The sequence below is a fragment of the Cryptotermes secundus genome, unplaced genomic scaffold (genome assembly GCF_002891405.2).
Source record: "Cryptotermes secundus unplaced genomic scaffold, Csec_1.0 scaffold303, whole genome shotgun sequence".
In the NCBI taxonomy this organism is placed as follows: domain Eukaryota; kingdom Metazoa; phylum Arthropoda; class Insecta; order Blattodea; family Kalotermitidae; genus Cryptotermes; species Cryptotermes secundus.
Window position 1 is genome coordinate 2051650 of NW_019726229.1, and position 15416 is coordinate 2067065.

At 40.5% G+C, this 15416-nt stretch overlaps 1 protein-coding gene across 4 annotated transcripts in view; it reads right to left on the bottom strand.

Annotated features, from left to right (window-relative positions):
- Window positions 1-15416, bottom strand: part of LOC111864041 (calcitonin gene-related peptide type 1 receptor) — a 523124-nt gene that overhangs the window by 58127 nt on the left and 449581 nt on the right. For all 4 annotated transcript variants that reach the window (XM_023850993.2, XM_023850990.2, XM_033751302.1 and 1 more), the window contains exon 5: window positions 1735-1841. In XM_023850993.2, the coding sequence (XP_023706761.1) occupies window positions 1735-1841 (107 nt within the window). The remainder of the gene's footprint in view (window positions 1-1734; window positions 1842-15416) is intronic.

Sequence of the window (15416 nt, forward strand, 5' to 3'; positions counted from 1 at the left end):
GTATCTACACTGTGCTGTGTCTGTAATTAGCCTTGCGGCTGTTGACTTGGCACGTAAATAATAAAGAATTGAATTCAATTATTAATATTATTATTACACATGTTGAATTTTCAGTACCCTATAAGAAGGGCTTAAATGGAATTCTGAAATTTTTTAATTGCGGCAAAATTGTGTAAGCCTGTACTTACATGATGGGCACATAGGATCTTCACACATTAGGAGTATTATTTTGAAGCAATCAACGGAGATACAGCTTCCGAACGTCTAGATACTAAACTACAATTGTACAACTGTCAAGAGTTCATTTTACCACACAAAGGTGTTCGATACCTGTGGAACTATATGAAATTCTATACATATCAAGTTCGTCTTCAAGTTACGCCCATACATTTTGCACCAAAGGGAACTCTCCACTTTCACAGCCAACCTGTCTCACAGAAATATAAGTCAAATGCACAAATGCATGACTTAGACGGTGGATTCACTCCAAATTCCATCTTCCAGTTAGCTACACTCGTTCCACATATCTGATTTTGTTATACCACGAGATAAAATTCGTTTTTTGTATAGATGCCGCCATTTTGTTGAATGTAGTACCTCAGGACGAAAAATCATAGCAACATGTGCGCACGTTAATTCAGTACTTTGCTAGCTGTAATCTTGTATCTGAAAATTGGAATGTATATCTTGCCAGACATGTTCACAACGAATTAGCAAAAATATTAAGACCACTTATGCTCACTCTGTAGTGCGAGTTGGGTTCGTAAAATAATAAGTGCTAGATATAGTTCTTATACAATGAAAGTTACATGTTACAAGCACCGAACCTGGGCTTTGTATGACAAATACCTGCAACTCACTGGTATAAATCCCTTTAATCAAATAACTCTTTTCGTATAAAGGTCATTATACCTTAAGATAAAGTTGTCCCTGTGCTTAACTAATTAAGGACTATACCATGAAGGCGTATGGGGGTATGGATGTACAGATCCACATTTTTCTTGCCCTCGGCACTTGTTGGCGATTAGTTGTCAGCTTCAAGCCCAGGCCGCTTTACCTCCAAGTAAAGAGCCCCCGATATCCATTGTACAGGAGGTTGGATGGACCTAAGAGCAGGGCTGGACGTGGTGGAGGATAGAAAATTCTTGACTCTACTGGGAGTCGAACTCCTACCCCTCGGTCGTTCAGCTCGTAGTCAGTCGCTACACCGAATAGGGCACGTAATTAAATAATTTTTCTGGGGAGTAAAGCGCGGCCGGCGCGTAAGGCTGACAACCTTACCGCCATCTTGGAGGCAATTGACTAGGTAATGTGGGACCCTCAACGTCTCACAACCCTATGGGCCTTCACGGCCTGGTACAGGAACAGCTTCACTTTACTTTACTTTTACTTTACACACACACACACACACACACAGAGACATCGGTCGTACGACGTCCGTACGGTTCATGTCGCATCAAGTAGAATATAAAGTGTAGTCTTAGTTTTCTTACGTGACGACATGCGACATCTACCGTACGACAGTCGGAAAGCAAAGAAATGTATTTGGTTGCTCTAGTGTGAGAAGGAGGTCATACGGCAAAAGAATCGTACGACATTTTTCCGTACGACCGATATCTCTGTTTGTGTACCTGGCTCGCTAGTCATTATATCCTCACTAATGATTTTTGACTTAAGCTCTTCTTACCGAAATCATAATATAGACAATTAAATTGTGATGACGATGAGACTTACATTAAGGTCGTCAATGTTTACACATGTAGTGTAATTTGACCACACTTGACCGGAAGAGGGATGTCGGAACCAGGTTCCATTTTCTAGGCATTCTTTATGCGCCATGCCTGTAACAAAAGAAAACAATAATCATTAAGTCGAGGGATGCAGAGTCGTAAATATATTAGTAAACTGAACACAGTTAACTGATGGTGCAATGGTCGGCCTCCCCAGCTTGCGGCTGGTATGTAGGACGTCCAGAATATTCACACTCATAATTTACTCTGAATGTTTGGAATCCTTAGACATATGGCAGAAACCCAAGGACAGAGGATGAGCCCATCTAAAGGCCACATAGGTAACATGGACACACATGCATGCCGTGAGTGGTATTCGAAACCCCGGTCGTAGTGTCCGGCCGGCCCAAGGAAATATACACATATTATTAATACTATACTAGTAGTACCAGTAGTAGTAGTAGTAGTAGTAGTAACCGTAATACAGAAGCGATATGATCTACCAAGAATCAAGAATTGTATCTTATGGGATATGACGCGTATAGTCCGTTGGACGTCAACCGACGTTTCGGAAGAAATTGTCGTCTCCATCTTCAGGATCAAAGGTTAAGCTAAACAAGAAATCAGCGTGAAATTTCCACTTCCTTCCAAGCTGGCTTCTTCTTTGCTTTGGTTCTACCCTGAAGATGAAGGCGATATTTTGCTCCGAAACATCAGTTGCCTTTCAAAGGACTATACGGCGTTATATCACAGGAAACAGAACTCTTCACAACCACCGCTGAGAGGACCTCAAATCCGACATGAAGAATCAGTTTCACAAGCAGATCTGCAGTAATTACAACGTGTGTTCGTGAATGATTTCTGCTTGCAAGGTTCAGCATAGGTTAGAGCTTATCGCGGGGTAACAGCTTACTTCCTGTCGTGTTAATTGTAAATGCGAATTCCAATGTAAGTATATTTGGTGCCTCGGGTTCTCACGCTGCTGAACGAGCTGAGTGCTGCTTTCCTATATGATATCCGTCTAGTCTGGTTGAAACTCCTTAAAAATAAGGAGCAATGTACTTCCTCTGTTGTGAGGCAATTCCTAGTAATATGAATATGATTTGTTATGGAACTCGTCAAACAAATTTTTAACTTCTCGTATGAAATCCTTAGAGAAAATTGTAGGGAAATGAAGCTCAAAATTTGTTAACAAAAATGTAAACTACTACAATGGTTTGGCCCTGAAGAATAAGGATACTGAGAAGAGCAACAGAATTCAAATTTTGAAGCGGCACATCAAGAACGTGTTGACTCAGCTAGAAATCGGAATTTCTCGGGGAAGAGGGGAAAGAGCTGACAAGAGGCCGAAAGCAAAGGACTTTGGAATGAAGGAAGAGATTGGAGATCTTTGCCTATAACCCGAACGTAATAGAAACGATGCTAGGAGAGCCTGAACAACATGAGCCTTCCTACAAGTGTCACTAGCAATTTCACTTCAGGTACAAGCGTCAGTCCGTATTGCAAATGGTTCTCTTAGCAGCAAAGCACTAACCTCAAACAACGTATTGTGGCGCATTTGCTACATGCGAGAACGGTTGAGAAACAGAAACGTCCGTTGCTAAGTAATACACGTAGTCAACAATAGAACAACGGAGCTATGCAACATGTTTCTAGGCAACGGTTCGGTAAACACACTTCCGCGTAGGCGATGACGTCACAGAATACAGCAACAGTGTTGTCTTTGTTTCCGTGCGGCTTGCTCATGCTCAATGACGTCACATAATACAATGTGACATGTAGACTACTTGCTAGGGAACTCCTCGGTAAACAAGCCCGCAAACACGCAACCAACAATAGAACTGGTGTCGCAGGATATATTTTCTATGTGGTTCGCATATATCCATTGTTAGGTAACGGGTGTGTTTTTTGTGCTGTGGTCTGACCCCAGTCTATATAACGAAGCCAATAATTATTGACAGTTCAGCTGTGCGTTGAAATCCTGTGAAAGACTTCATATATGCTGTAGTTACAGTGAGACGGTTACAAATCCTTTGCAAGGATACGATTAGTAAAGACGGGAGAAGACTTAGTCTGTCCTAGTGATTTGCGAAGTGGGTAAATTATCGATAGAGCTATAATTTATTGTGATTATAACAGATTGTAAAAGAAGGTGTTAATAAATCCAATCATCCAATACAGAACCCCGTCATATAAGTCACGCTCATAAATATGTGACGATACATAAATATAAGCAAGAAAATATTGTATATGCAACACTTCATAGACTGTTGCTTAAACATCACCTATTCTACGTTTCTTTACGGCCGTATGAGGCTATCATTAGGCATATATAAATGTAAAACTGCTGCACTACACTCTATCACTTCACTGTGTGTAAAATATAGAAATATAAAAGTTACTTATTTTTTACACAAGCTGGATTCTACTTAAATTTGCGCAGTTGCAGCGATATGTATATTCATAGGTGTTTTGTGTTCTGTTTGTTGTAGAGGCGAGTGTGCGTGGATTTTGAACGTCAAGAATTTTAATTACTCATTTTTATTATTCGTAGTTCATTGCACTTCGGGCCTACCGCAATGAAGCCTCTGCCTCCCCTTCCCCTCCTTCTTCTCCCTTAAAAGTAAAACCTCTCAACTTGTTGATTCTCATAATGAATTAGAAGCAAGCGGTCCTTGAAGCAACCGTGAAATCGATTTTCATGCCTTTCTTGTCCGTTCGATTATGCAAGCAACACGTTTCATTAATGAAAGGCGCCAAGATGAGTGAATTTTATAGAATACTCAATAAGTTTGTGGTATGGGTAAACATATTTATAATGAAATGGTGGTGGGTGCTGAATTAATTTAGTTCTGCACTTGAAACCAGCGCCATTCAAATTCTAGCGAGGTCTTGTAAATACTTTATACTTATCGAGTTATTCAGTGGTTATGGTCTGTATCAGGGAACAGACTACTATATGCTTGTACCAATAAATGTTTTTGTTTAAATATTTCTATTTTATCACTGATGAGTGAAGTTGAATGGAGTATTCAACATGTGCTCAGGTAATTGCTAAACCTACTATAAAGTATAGGATTTGAGGTTTTCACGGTCGTGACTATGAAGAATGCCGTCTTCTGGGATGTGGCGTCATTTAGATCTTGTGTGAACGGACGTTTCGGAGAAATATATCGCCTTCATCTTCAGTATGCAGCCACCTGCTCACGCTGATCAATCGCCAGCGGATTTTTCTACCCTGAATTTGGAGGCGATATGTTCCGCCGAAACGTCAGTTTACACAAGATCTACACGGCGCCACATCCCAGAAGACGGCATTCTTCTCACTACAAAGTGGTTTAGCATTAAAATTCTTCAACATTTTCAGAAACTTAATATGGGACTGGAAAAACGGAGAGACAATACCTCGCCATATTATATGATCTCAATGTAAAATGTGCCCAAGAAAAACTTATTGATTAGAGAACCGGTCTCTTTTATGTGTGGGATATTTCAAAGGAGCGTACCTCAGTAACAAACCATGCGTTCCTGTTGAAACTCTCTTTGTGGAAATGCTGAAAACATCCTTGCAATCCCGTTGCCTAATGACTGCAATGTTAACAGAGGAGAAACTCCTAATAAATTTATCGTTACTACTTTTTTCTTCACTGAGGTAATTATAAGCCGGAAGGTCGAGGGATCGAATCCCGATGAGATCACTGAATTTTTACAAATTACCTAATCCTTCCAGCCGCACTATGGCCCTGGGGTCGACTCAGCCTCTAACAGAAATGAATACCAGGAATCTTTCTGGGGGGGTAAAGGGCGGCCGGAGTGTAAGGCTGACAACCTTGCCGCCATCTATGAGCCGATTGTCTAGAAAATGTGGGAACCTCAACATCTCACAAGCCTGTGGGCCTCCACGGCTTGTTACAGGGATACCTTTACTTTACTTTACTTTACTTTACTTTACTTTAAAGAAAAATAAACATAACGGCTAGTGCGAGGAATATGATTTCATCAACGCTAATCTTGACTAATTAGTTATGTATTACGTAATCTTGGCATTCTGTAAAGAAAGCTGCTATTAATAGCCTTGAATGTATATGAATGAATGTATAAGGGGTGGGCTTTCTTGGCCCTTGCACCGCGACCACAGTGATCTATTGTGCCTTATTAATAGCCTTACTAATTATACCATTCTGAGCCAGAAGAAATATTTTACTCTCAAGTTATTTGATATGTTATGTCGGCATTTTGAAACTACTTTGATATAACGAGAAAAAGCATGGATATACAAAAACAATGGAAGTATAATTATAATTATTGTAGTGCAAGTTATTTGCTGTAATAATGAATCACGGGCATATATGTAGAACACCGAGATACCGCCGTACGAAGGACCACTCTACTGACGCTTACACATGGAAATGGCATTCGTTGCCACGGGAATTGGTTTGCTGAATCGTTGCCTAGCAATGAAAGTCTATTCTGACTTCGCTATTGCGGCTTTCGGACGTCATGTCACAGTGTTCTTCATGTAAGTTCCAAACTTCAGTTAATCTCATTGACTAAATGTTCGAAGATTTGTGACTTCTTGGCTGAAGCGGTGTAAAATATGGCAGAATTTAATCGATGTTTCGCAGGAGCATATTGGTTCCATCTTCTGGTTTCGAAGGGTAAGACAAAGGAGTGGCCAACCAGAAGTAGATGGAAATCAAATTTCTTCCAAAATATNAACATAACGGCTAGTGCGAGGAATATGATTTCATCAACGCTAATCTTGACTAATTAGTTATGTATTACGTAATCTTGGCATTCTGTAAAGAAAGCTGCTATTAATAGCCTTGAATGTATATGAATGAATGTATAAGGGGTGGGCTTTCTTGGCCCTTGCACCGCGACCACAGTGATCTATTGTGCCTTATTAATAGCCTTACTAATTATACCATTCTGAGCCAGAAGAAATATTTTACTCTCAAGTTATTTGATATGTTATGTCGGCATTTTGAAACTACTTTGATATAACGAGAACAAGCATGGATATACAAAAACAATGGAAGTATAATTATAATTATTGTAGGGCAAGTTATTTGCTGTAATAATGAATCACAGGCATATATGTAGAACACCGAGATACCGCCGAACGAAGAACCACTCTGCTGACGCTTAGACACGGAAATGGCATTCGTTGCCACGGGAATTGGTTTGCTGAATCGTTGCCTAGCAATGAAAATCTATTCTGACTTCGCTATTGCGGCTTTCACAATGTTCTTCATGTAAGCTCCAAACTTCAGTGAATCTCATTGACTAAATGTTCGAAGATTTGTGAGTTCTTGGCTGAAGCGGTGTATCATATGACAGAATTTAATCGATGTTTCGCAGGAGCATATTGTTTTCATCTTCTGGTTTCGAAGGGTAAGACAAAGCAGTGGCCAACCAGAAGTAGATGGAAATCAAATTTCTTCCAAAATATTTGTGAACTACCAGACTACACGGCGTCACATCTCAGAAAAGAATACTCTCCATTGTGACCGCTGTGAAGATTCATTACGTTTACTCGATTAAACTGACATGCGAAATGCCCTAACGTGGACACAGATAACATGGGTATAGGACTTACACNAGCATGGATATACAAAAACAATGGAAGTATAATTATAATTATTGTAGGGCAAGTTATTTGCTGTAATAATGAATCACAGGCATATATGTAGAACACCGAGATACCGCCGAACGAAGAACCACTCTGCTGACGCTTAGACACGGAAATGGCATTCGTTGCCACGGGAATTGGTTTGCTGAATCGTTGCCTAGCAATGAAAATCTATTCTGACTTCGCTATTGCGGCTTTCACAATGTTCTTCATGTAAGCTCCAAACTTCAGTGAATCTCATTGACTAAATGTTCGAAGATTTGTGAGTTCTTGGCTGAAGCGGTGTATCATATGACAGAATTTAATCGATGTTTCGCAGGAGCATATTGTTTTCATCTTCTGGTTTCGAAGGGTAAGACAAAGCAGTGGCCAACCAGAAGTAGATGGAAATCAAATTTCTTCCAAAATATTTGTGAACTACCAGACTACACGGCGTCACATCTCAGAAAAGAATACTCTCCATTGTGACCGCTGTGAAGATTCATTACGTTTACTCGATTAAACTGACATGCGAAATGCCCTAACGTGGACACAGATAACATGGGTATAGGACTTACACAGTAACAGTCGTGATAATTTCTGATTAAGCAATCACTTGATTATAAAATTTAACGTTATGTACATTATGTAAATTGTAAAAACCGCATTTCGAGGAATTGGAGTGGGCCATTTTAAAGTCAGATGTTTCTTTCTTTTATTAATGAATTTCGTGAATTGATAATGACGACTTCGGAAAGCTCTGAAGTTCATTATGATGGAGTGACAATTCTATACCTGATGGGGAAGAAGGAGGGGTCTGTCCACTCAATTTGAACACGAAGAAATCGATTGCGCTGTTTGAAGGCTGTTGAAATCACCGAGAGCTGCAGGAGGAGTGGCGCTTGGCGTGCCGTCATCACGCTGATGACAAGGGCGTCTCCAGATCCTGCACATTTCACATGTCCCATACTGCCCCTCACACGGCAATCATCCCAAGTCGGAAATGAAATACAAATGTACGCCCACATTCTGACTAATTCATAACCCAAGAGCTCCTGGAATCATAACAGCATCAATAAAATATAACATAAAAATGAAATTCATTTTAGAACTGAATTAATTGCCGTGGGTGGGGAATTCTATAGCGAAGTTGGTTGAGACACTATGCTACAAGCCGGAAGATCACAGGTTCGAGTCCTGATGAAGTAGATATTTTTCAATTTACCTAATCCTTCCAGCTGCATTATGGCGCTGGGTACACTGAGAGTAAATGGCTTATGCAAATATTTCGGCGTAAATGGGAGGAAATGTAAGCAGGCTACAGAATCAGCCTAATGAGGAGATTCATAATTTGTATCTTTCAGCATAATGTGGTGATTAAATGAAGGATAATGAGACGGGCAGAGGGGTGAGAAGAGGACACAGAAATTGCAGTCCGAAGACTGAAGGTACATGGAGGAATCTGAAAGCTGGGATATAAAGATTGCAATTAAAATGTGTACACTCATTGGGAGGGAAGGTGCTTCTATGCCAGCGTCCTATACATGTGCTATATAGTATGTATAGAATAAATACAGTTGTGATTGACTCGGTAACCCACAGTATTGGCAGCAGTGTTTGTTTTCATGCAATGGTATTTCCCATGCCATAACGGAATAAGCAGATTTGTCTGTAGTGTATTTATATTGTACGAACTTTCCTCTTTTTCTCACAGTAATTTGGTATAATATGCAGTGATCCCACAGAGATCTGCTTAACCCTAGGCGAGATTTCGACTTCTGCTTAACTGGCCGCCTGTCACTTCTCACACCATCGAACCCAAAGCCTTGTCTGATATTTTTCTTCTGCGCATTCAAGGTTACTCTTGGCCTTGTTCGAAGTTACGTGACACTTGCTTTAACAAGTTGCTTTTGCAATGAACAGTATTCTGATTATTTTATACTTAATGTTAACTTGGTAAACCCGTAAAAGATCCTGATAGAATCCTATAATTAATACTCTTTTATTGACCGTCACATCACAACAAACAGAAAAAATCAAGATTAGCGCCCAGCTATGGTTTCGCTACATGTTTCAGCCACTAACGGTCATCATCAGTCGGTGCACCGACTATACAGTAAGTAATAATATATACTACATCTTCAATATCAAAATCAATTATTAATTATGACAAAATTTAATACTATTATTTTCGTATCATTTTCAGATTAATTAATTTGCAACATCATGGGCCTCCTATACATTCTTATATAAATGAAATATGGAACTTCCAATTGGTCCATGGAAACGTATGAAAAGTAAAAAATCAACGACTGATTTGATGTTGTATAACATCAATTAAATTTTATCTTGTTTTATACAATAAATTTTAGTTTTTATATAATCTGACTTATTGTATTTTTACGCAAAGTATTTTAACATTATATCCAATCTATTGTACAGCAGTTCAGTAGTATATGTTTGTTAATATGTGTTTGCCTGATGATGGCCGTTAGTGGCTGAAACATGTAGCGAAACCATAGCTGAGCGTTAACCTTGATTTTTTCTGTTTGTTGTGTTGTGACGGTCAATAAAAGAGTTGTATATTGTAACACAGCGGGATGTACGAAATGAAAACCTATAATAAAAGTTATTAACAGTAAAAATCCAATAATTATTCATGATGTCATATTTTTATTGCTAACGGGATTTTAACTTCGTGTAAACAATTGAGCGAGGGTTACCCCGGCTCCGTGTGAACAAAACTGCATTTCCACGATCCCTTTTATGACACCCCATTACAGCCTCACAATGAGATGCGGTGTGCCAAATGTTATTTTAATACATTTGCAAATTTGTGTGAAACGCTTAAACATTTCAAACGTGGTTACGGAAAAGTAACTTATGCATACGTTATATATGCAAAATTTCACTTAACGGAAGTCAATAAAATAACAAGCAAAATTTATAACATGTTTATAACAGTAAATCAATTTGTCTTGAATATATTTAGTAACAAGGATGTCCGAAACGTCAGGAATTAACAGACATGTGTACGGTACTACTGCTCCGAAACAGACACGACATCAACTCTAATTATACACTTGTAAATTTTTCTGATGGATTATTGTTCCTCTTCAAATGAAACGTTGCCCTGCTACATAACGGTGACATACGTAAGATGACTGCAGTTACCTGAAACAATTTCTCTTCTATTAACGAATCTGTGATGAAAAAGGAATTCTCAATGAGAGGAATGCTATAGGACACCCTGAAGTTCTTATTAAACCGTTATTCTAAAGCAGTTGGCTTCTCGTAATGTCACAGTCATATATAAGACTTAAGTGTATCTTAGTGTCGTTTATCTTTTTAATTGCTCTCTCAAAGTAAGCCTTTATGCTCGCGTTTACTTCCTCTAGGTCCGTGTGTATATGTTAATGTTCCAATGACGCTCTTTATTATGGAAGGAGCTTTAATTGAAATACAAACAAATTGCCGCGATTATTCTAAGAGCCAGAAGGAAAAGCGAATGTGGCGCTAATACATCATTGGTAGCAGATATATGAACTAAAATGATATATGTAAATATCTTATACAACGGATACCATATCTTAGCTCCTTATTAGGGGTTTATTCATAATCCCAGTAGAATAACGTTTTCGTATTAAATAAAAATACTAGCGAAGTGGCCTGTCATGAATAGATCCCCATATTTTTATTTATCGACACAATAAATATCTCGGCCTTTGCTGAAGAAATACTTCCACTGATTAAAGGAAACCGCTAAAATTGTATCAATATTATAATAATCTCCTTAGTTCATTATCTTGTGTAGCAAATTTGTAGACCTATGTAGGGAAATGGCAGACCATAGCGACCGCGCGGTGTAAGGCATGAATTCTTTTCACTCCTTCGAACTCTGGGATCGTGGGCTCGAATCCCACTGAAGACATGGATGTTTGTGTGTGTTTATTCTGTGTTTGTGTCGTCCTGTGTGTAGATAGCGACCTTGCGACGAGATGATCCCCCGTCCAAGGAGTCCTACCGAATGAGAAAAGGACTATGAAACTGATAAAGCGGCCAAGGTCCAACAAGAAGGACCATAGATATATAGAGGGGAGGGCGGGCGAGCGGACAGACAGACAGACAGACAGACAGACAGACAGATGTAGGGAAATGAGGCCACGGGGGCTGCACCAGAACCGGACTATCGTTTCAATTTCTAACACATTCGTACAACTTCTGACTGGGGCCTGAGAATGAGGAAATAAGATTTATATGCAAAAGAACGTTAGGGGAAAATTTAAGTAAATATTTATCTGACAGTATAGAAAATCAGCACCCAAAATCTTTATACGTACAAACAATGATGAATTCCGCCTACCCTTCGAAGCACAAGGGAATGTTACAGTGGCGGGAACCTCTCTCAAAGTCCACTTTCTATTAAAACGGAACAATATCAGTTACATGTCATTTCACTTCATGCACTCCGGCGAGATCTTGCAACTGCTAATTGTGATACGAATGTTTCGCAGTTGGATAAGATGGACACACGTGCCCATTCCTAACGTACATGGTGCCTACTTGATGTCACAGTACCACAAATAAGAACGCAGTCTTGCCACTGATAGCTTTCCCTACGTTACTATTTCTTTCTTTTTCAATTTACATAACCCTTCCAGCCGCACTATGGCCCTGGGGTCGACTCAGCCTCTAACAGAAATGAGTACCAGGAATTAATTAAATGATTTTCCTGGGGAGTAAAGCGCGGCCGGCGCGTAAGGCTGACAACTTTACCGCCATCTTTGAGCCGATTTTCTAGATAGTGTGGGGCCCTCAACGTCTCACAGCCCTATGGGTCTTCACGGCCTGGTACAGGGATAGCTTTACGTTTATTAAGGGAGGTATAAGAGTAAGAGTAAAGTAAAATTGTCCCTGTGCTTAACTAATTAGGCACGACAAGCGGCCTCCGTAGTCTAGAGGTAACATTCCCACCTCATGACTCGTAGTACCCGGGTTCAAATACCTGGCGGAGGTTGTCAAATTTTTAAGGGTGGAAAAATTCAGGGAACAAGTCCTCCGGGAGGGACTTTAAGCCGTGGGTCCCGTGTCGTAGCTTTACGGCACGTAAAGGAACCTCATATCTCCAAAGGAGGTCACTGAGCCAAATTAACGGACGTTTCCCGCCCAACAGCAGTCTCTAATACCTCTGGTAGATGGGGGAAGCATTATAGATACCTCTCAGCTAGTAGATCCGGTCTCGCTGGCTGGGCGGGACTGATGGTAAGCACCAGTACCGGTAGGATATAGAGACTGGTAGAAATCATAGAGGGAAGCACAATGGACCAATACAGGTCTCAGTGCATGGGGGAAACCCACCCTCTCCAATAACTAACTAACTAACTAATTAGGCACGACGTCATGAAGGCATATGGGGCAGTGGATATGTAGATCGACATTTTCTTGACCTCGACACTAGCTGGAGATGAGTGGTGAGCGTCACGCTCCTGCCGCTTTACCCCCGGGGAAAGAGCCCCCGCTACCCATTGGATAGGAGGCTGGGTGGGCCCCAAAGCCGCCTGGATCACGTGAAGAAGAGAAAATACTTGACCCCACCGGGACTCGAACTCAGACCCCTCGGTCGTGCAGTCGGTAGCCAGTCTCTATACCGATTACGCTATCCCGGCTCTTCCAGGGGGATACAGGGCTGTTAGAATTGATGTGGATGGTAATAAATTAGCGTATTATCGAAAAGGTTAGAGATTAAAAAACAAAACAACTTGGGAATAGAATGTAAACTTAAAAAGTTTATCCAGAGGTGTTCAATATGTGCCCCATTCTGCAAACGTCGACGTCATATTCAAATTCTTCACATGTGCACCTTTACTCAGAATCATTGACGTTTGCTACGCCATGTGAAATTCGCTGTCGAAGGGCCTGTGACATCGGAGGTTCGTACACTTGGTGTAGCACATATCCCCATGTGTAGAAGTTGTAAAGTGCGGGATCCAGAGGGTCAAGGAAGTTATTCTTCATATCCTATTCATTCGTTTTGCACTGGAGACGCCATTTTCTGTTGAAAGTGACCGGAGCGCCACTCGCGGCTGATACGTCACAGCCACTATTTCCAACTAAAAGTTGGTAAATTTCTCTGTTATATTTAAGATGTCCGATGTTGGTATCTATAGACGTTTCGAAAACACGGTAATTTCTTTCCACCCACACCATTTAAAATAGACATGTGTATCGTCTTTCTGCATTGAAAAAAAAACAGCTGGCAAAAACTGGACGCATCTACTTGCCCCGTTTTCCCGGTTTCCTCAAACAGATGTATAGAGCCTACGGAACGGAGGAACTACCGTGTTTATATCCCTTACCTATCTCAATGCCACATCTGGCTCTGCTGGGGGCCGAGAACACGGCCCCCAGATATGGAAAGTAGTTGCGAATAGTTTAAATACACAGTTGCAGACAACCGAAAAGGGGTGCTCGCGAAGGTTGAAGAGGGCTGTTTAGAGCACGGCATTACATCAGTGTTCAGCGTCATTTTGCGGTTCCCATTCTGAAAGTTGTCGCACGTTCATCAGCTTCGTGAGTGTCTAGTTGAGGTTTCACTTGAAATCAGTGTTTGAAACCGTCCCAGTGATTGTGAATTATTCCCAATCACATTCATCCTGACGTTTTATATTGTTTCCAAACCAAGTGTAAGAAATAATTTGGATTATACAGCCATTTGTTACACCCCTCAGTGGCAGGCGGCAGGTAAAACCGGAGCCTTGTTTTAGTTATGGTTGGGGAGAAGGAAGCCTTCGGTCTTGAACACTCGCAAAATTCGTAATTCAGAACACCGAATGACACATTTTTACTTTGAGCAATACAGTCACTTGTTATGATCAGTACAATGAGTACAAACACCGACTGTGGCAACGGCGGAGGAAGGGGCTGAAGTTAAAAGAACCTCATGTCTCAAGGGGACCTCTGAGCCAAATTCAGGACATTTCCCTCCAAACAGTAGTCTCTGACGCCTCTGGTAGATGGGGGAAGCATCGAGATACCGCTGAGCCAGTAGAGGCCGAACTCGCTAGCTGAGTCGGGACTGATGGCACGCACCAATACCGGTAGGGTATAGAGACTGGTAGAATATCACAGGGGGATGCACAATGGACCAATATCTGGTTTAAGTGTATGGGGAAACCCACCCTCTCCAATAGCAACAACAATAAGCAATGGCCGCAACTTATCCTGAGTACCGAAATATATCTGATATTTATTACAGGGCTATAAATAGACGAAAAATAAACCAAGTAAATAAACATTCATGTTACGTAAGTCTAATAAAAATTGGATTGGATATAAAATTAAAGACACACAAATTGGCACACACCGTAAATATGAGATTAATAGGGTCAATGACACGTGCGCCCGCGTTACTCTTGACGCATGAGACCTGATTCGAATGAGACGTGACGTCACTGCTTACGCAGTGTTTGTTTTGAGACATGAAGTTGGAAGGGCACGACTGATTATACAAGATAATTCTAAATTATTGTTGGGGTCTACGTTTATAGGCCAGGGAAACCCCTGCAATAATTTAAAATCACTCTGTATAAGAACGAAATTTATTTTCTAAGCTAATAATTGCAGCAACAGCAAAAGCAACAGCAGCAGTAGCAGTGGCTACAGTAAGAGCAAAAACAATAACAATTTCGTTCATTCCATTGTTAAAATAATACACATGGAAAAGCGCGATTTATCTGTTTTGGTCCATAAAGGAACCTCTGAACCCTTCCCACAAAAAGATGGAATGCACGGTATACGAACATTAAAACAATTGAGATAATTAATTTCTAATGTCAGCTTATCACTAAGACTAATCATTTCCTTTCTTTAATAAAGTATTACGAATTCGTCCCAGTCACGTCTGTAATACCGGAATCTTTTCTATAAGTTGTAGGACGACTCTGTGGCAAGTCTTGTATCACTAGAAGATTGTCCGTGGAATTTCATTAAAAAAAATACACACAAATATCTAATCCTCGGGCTGGATTCAAACCCGCGGCAGCAACCATTTTCTGATCTTAACAACGTGCCCA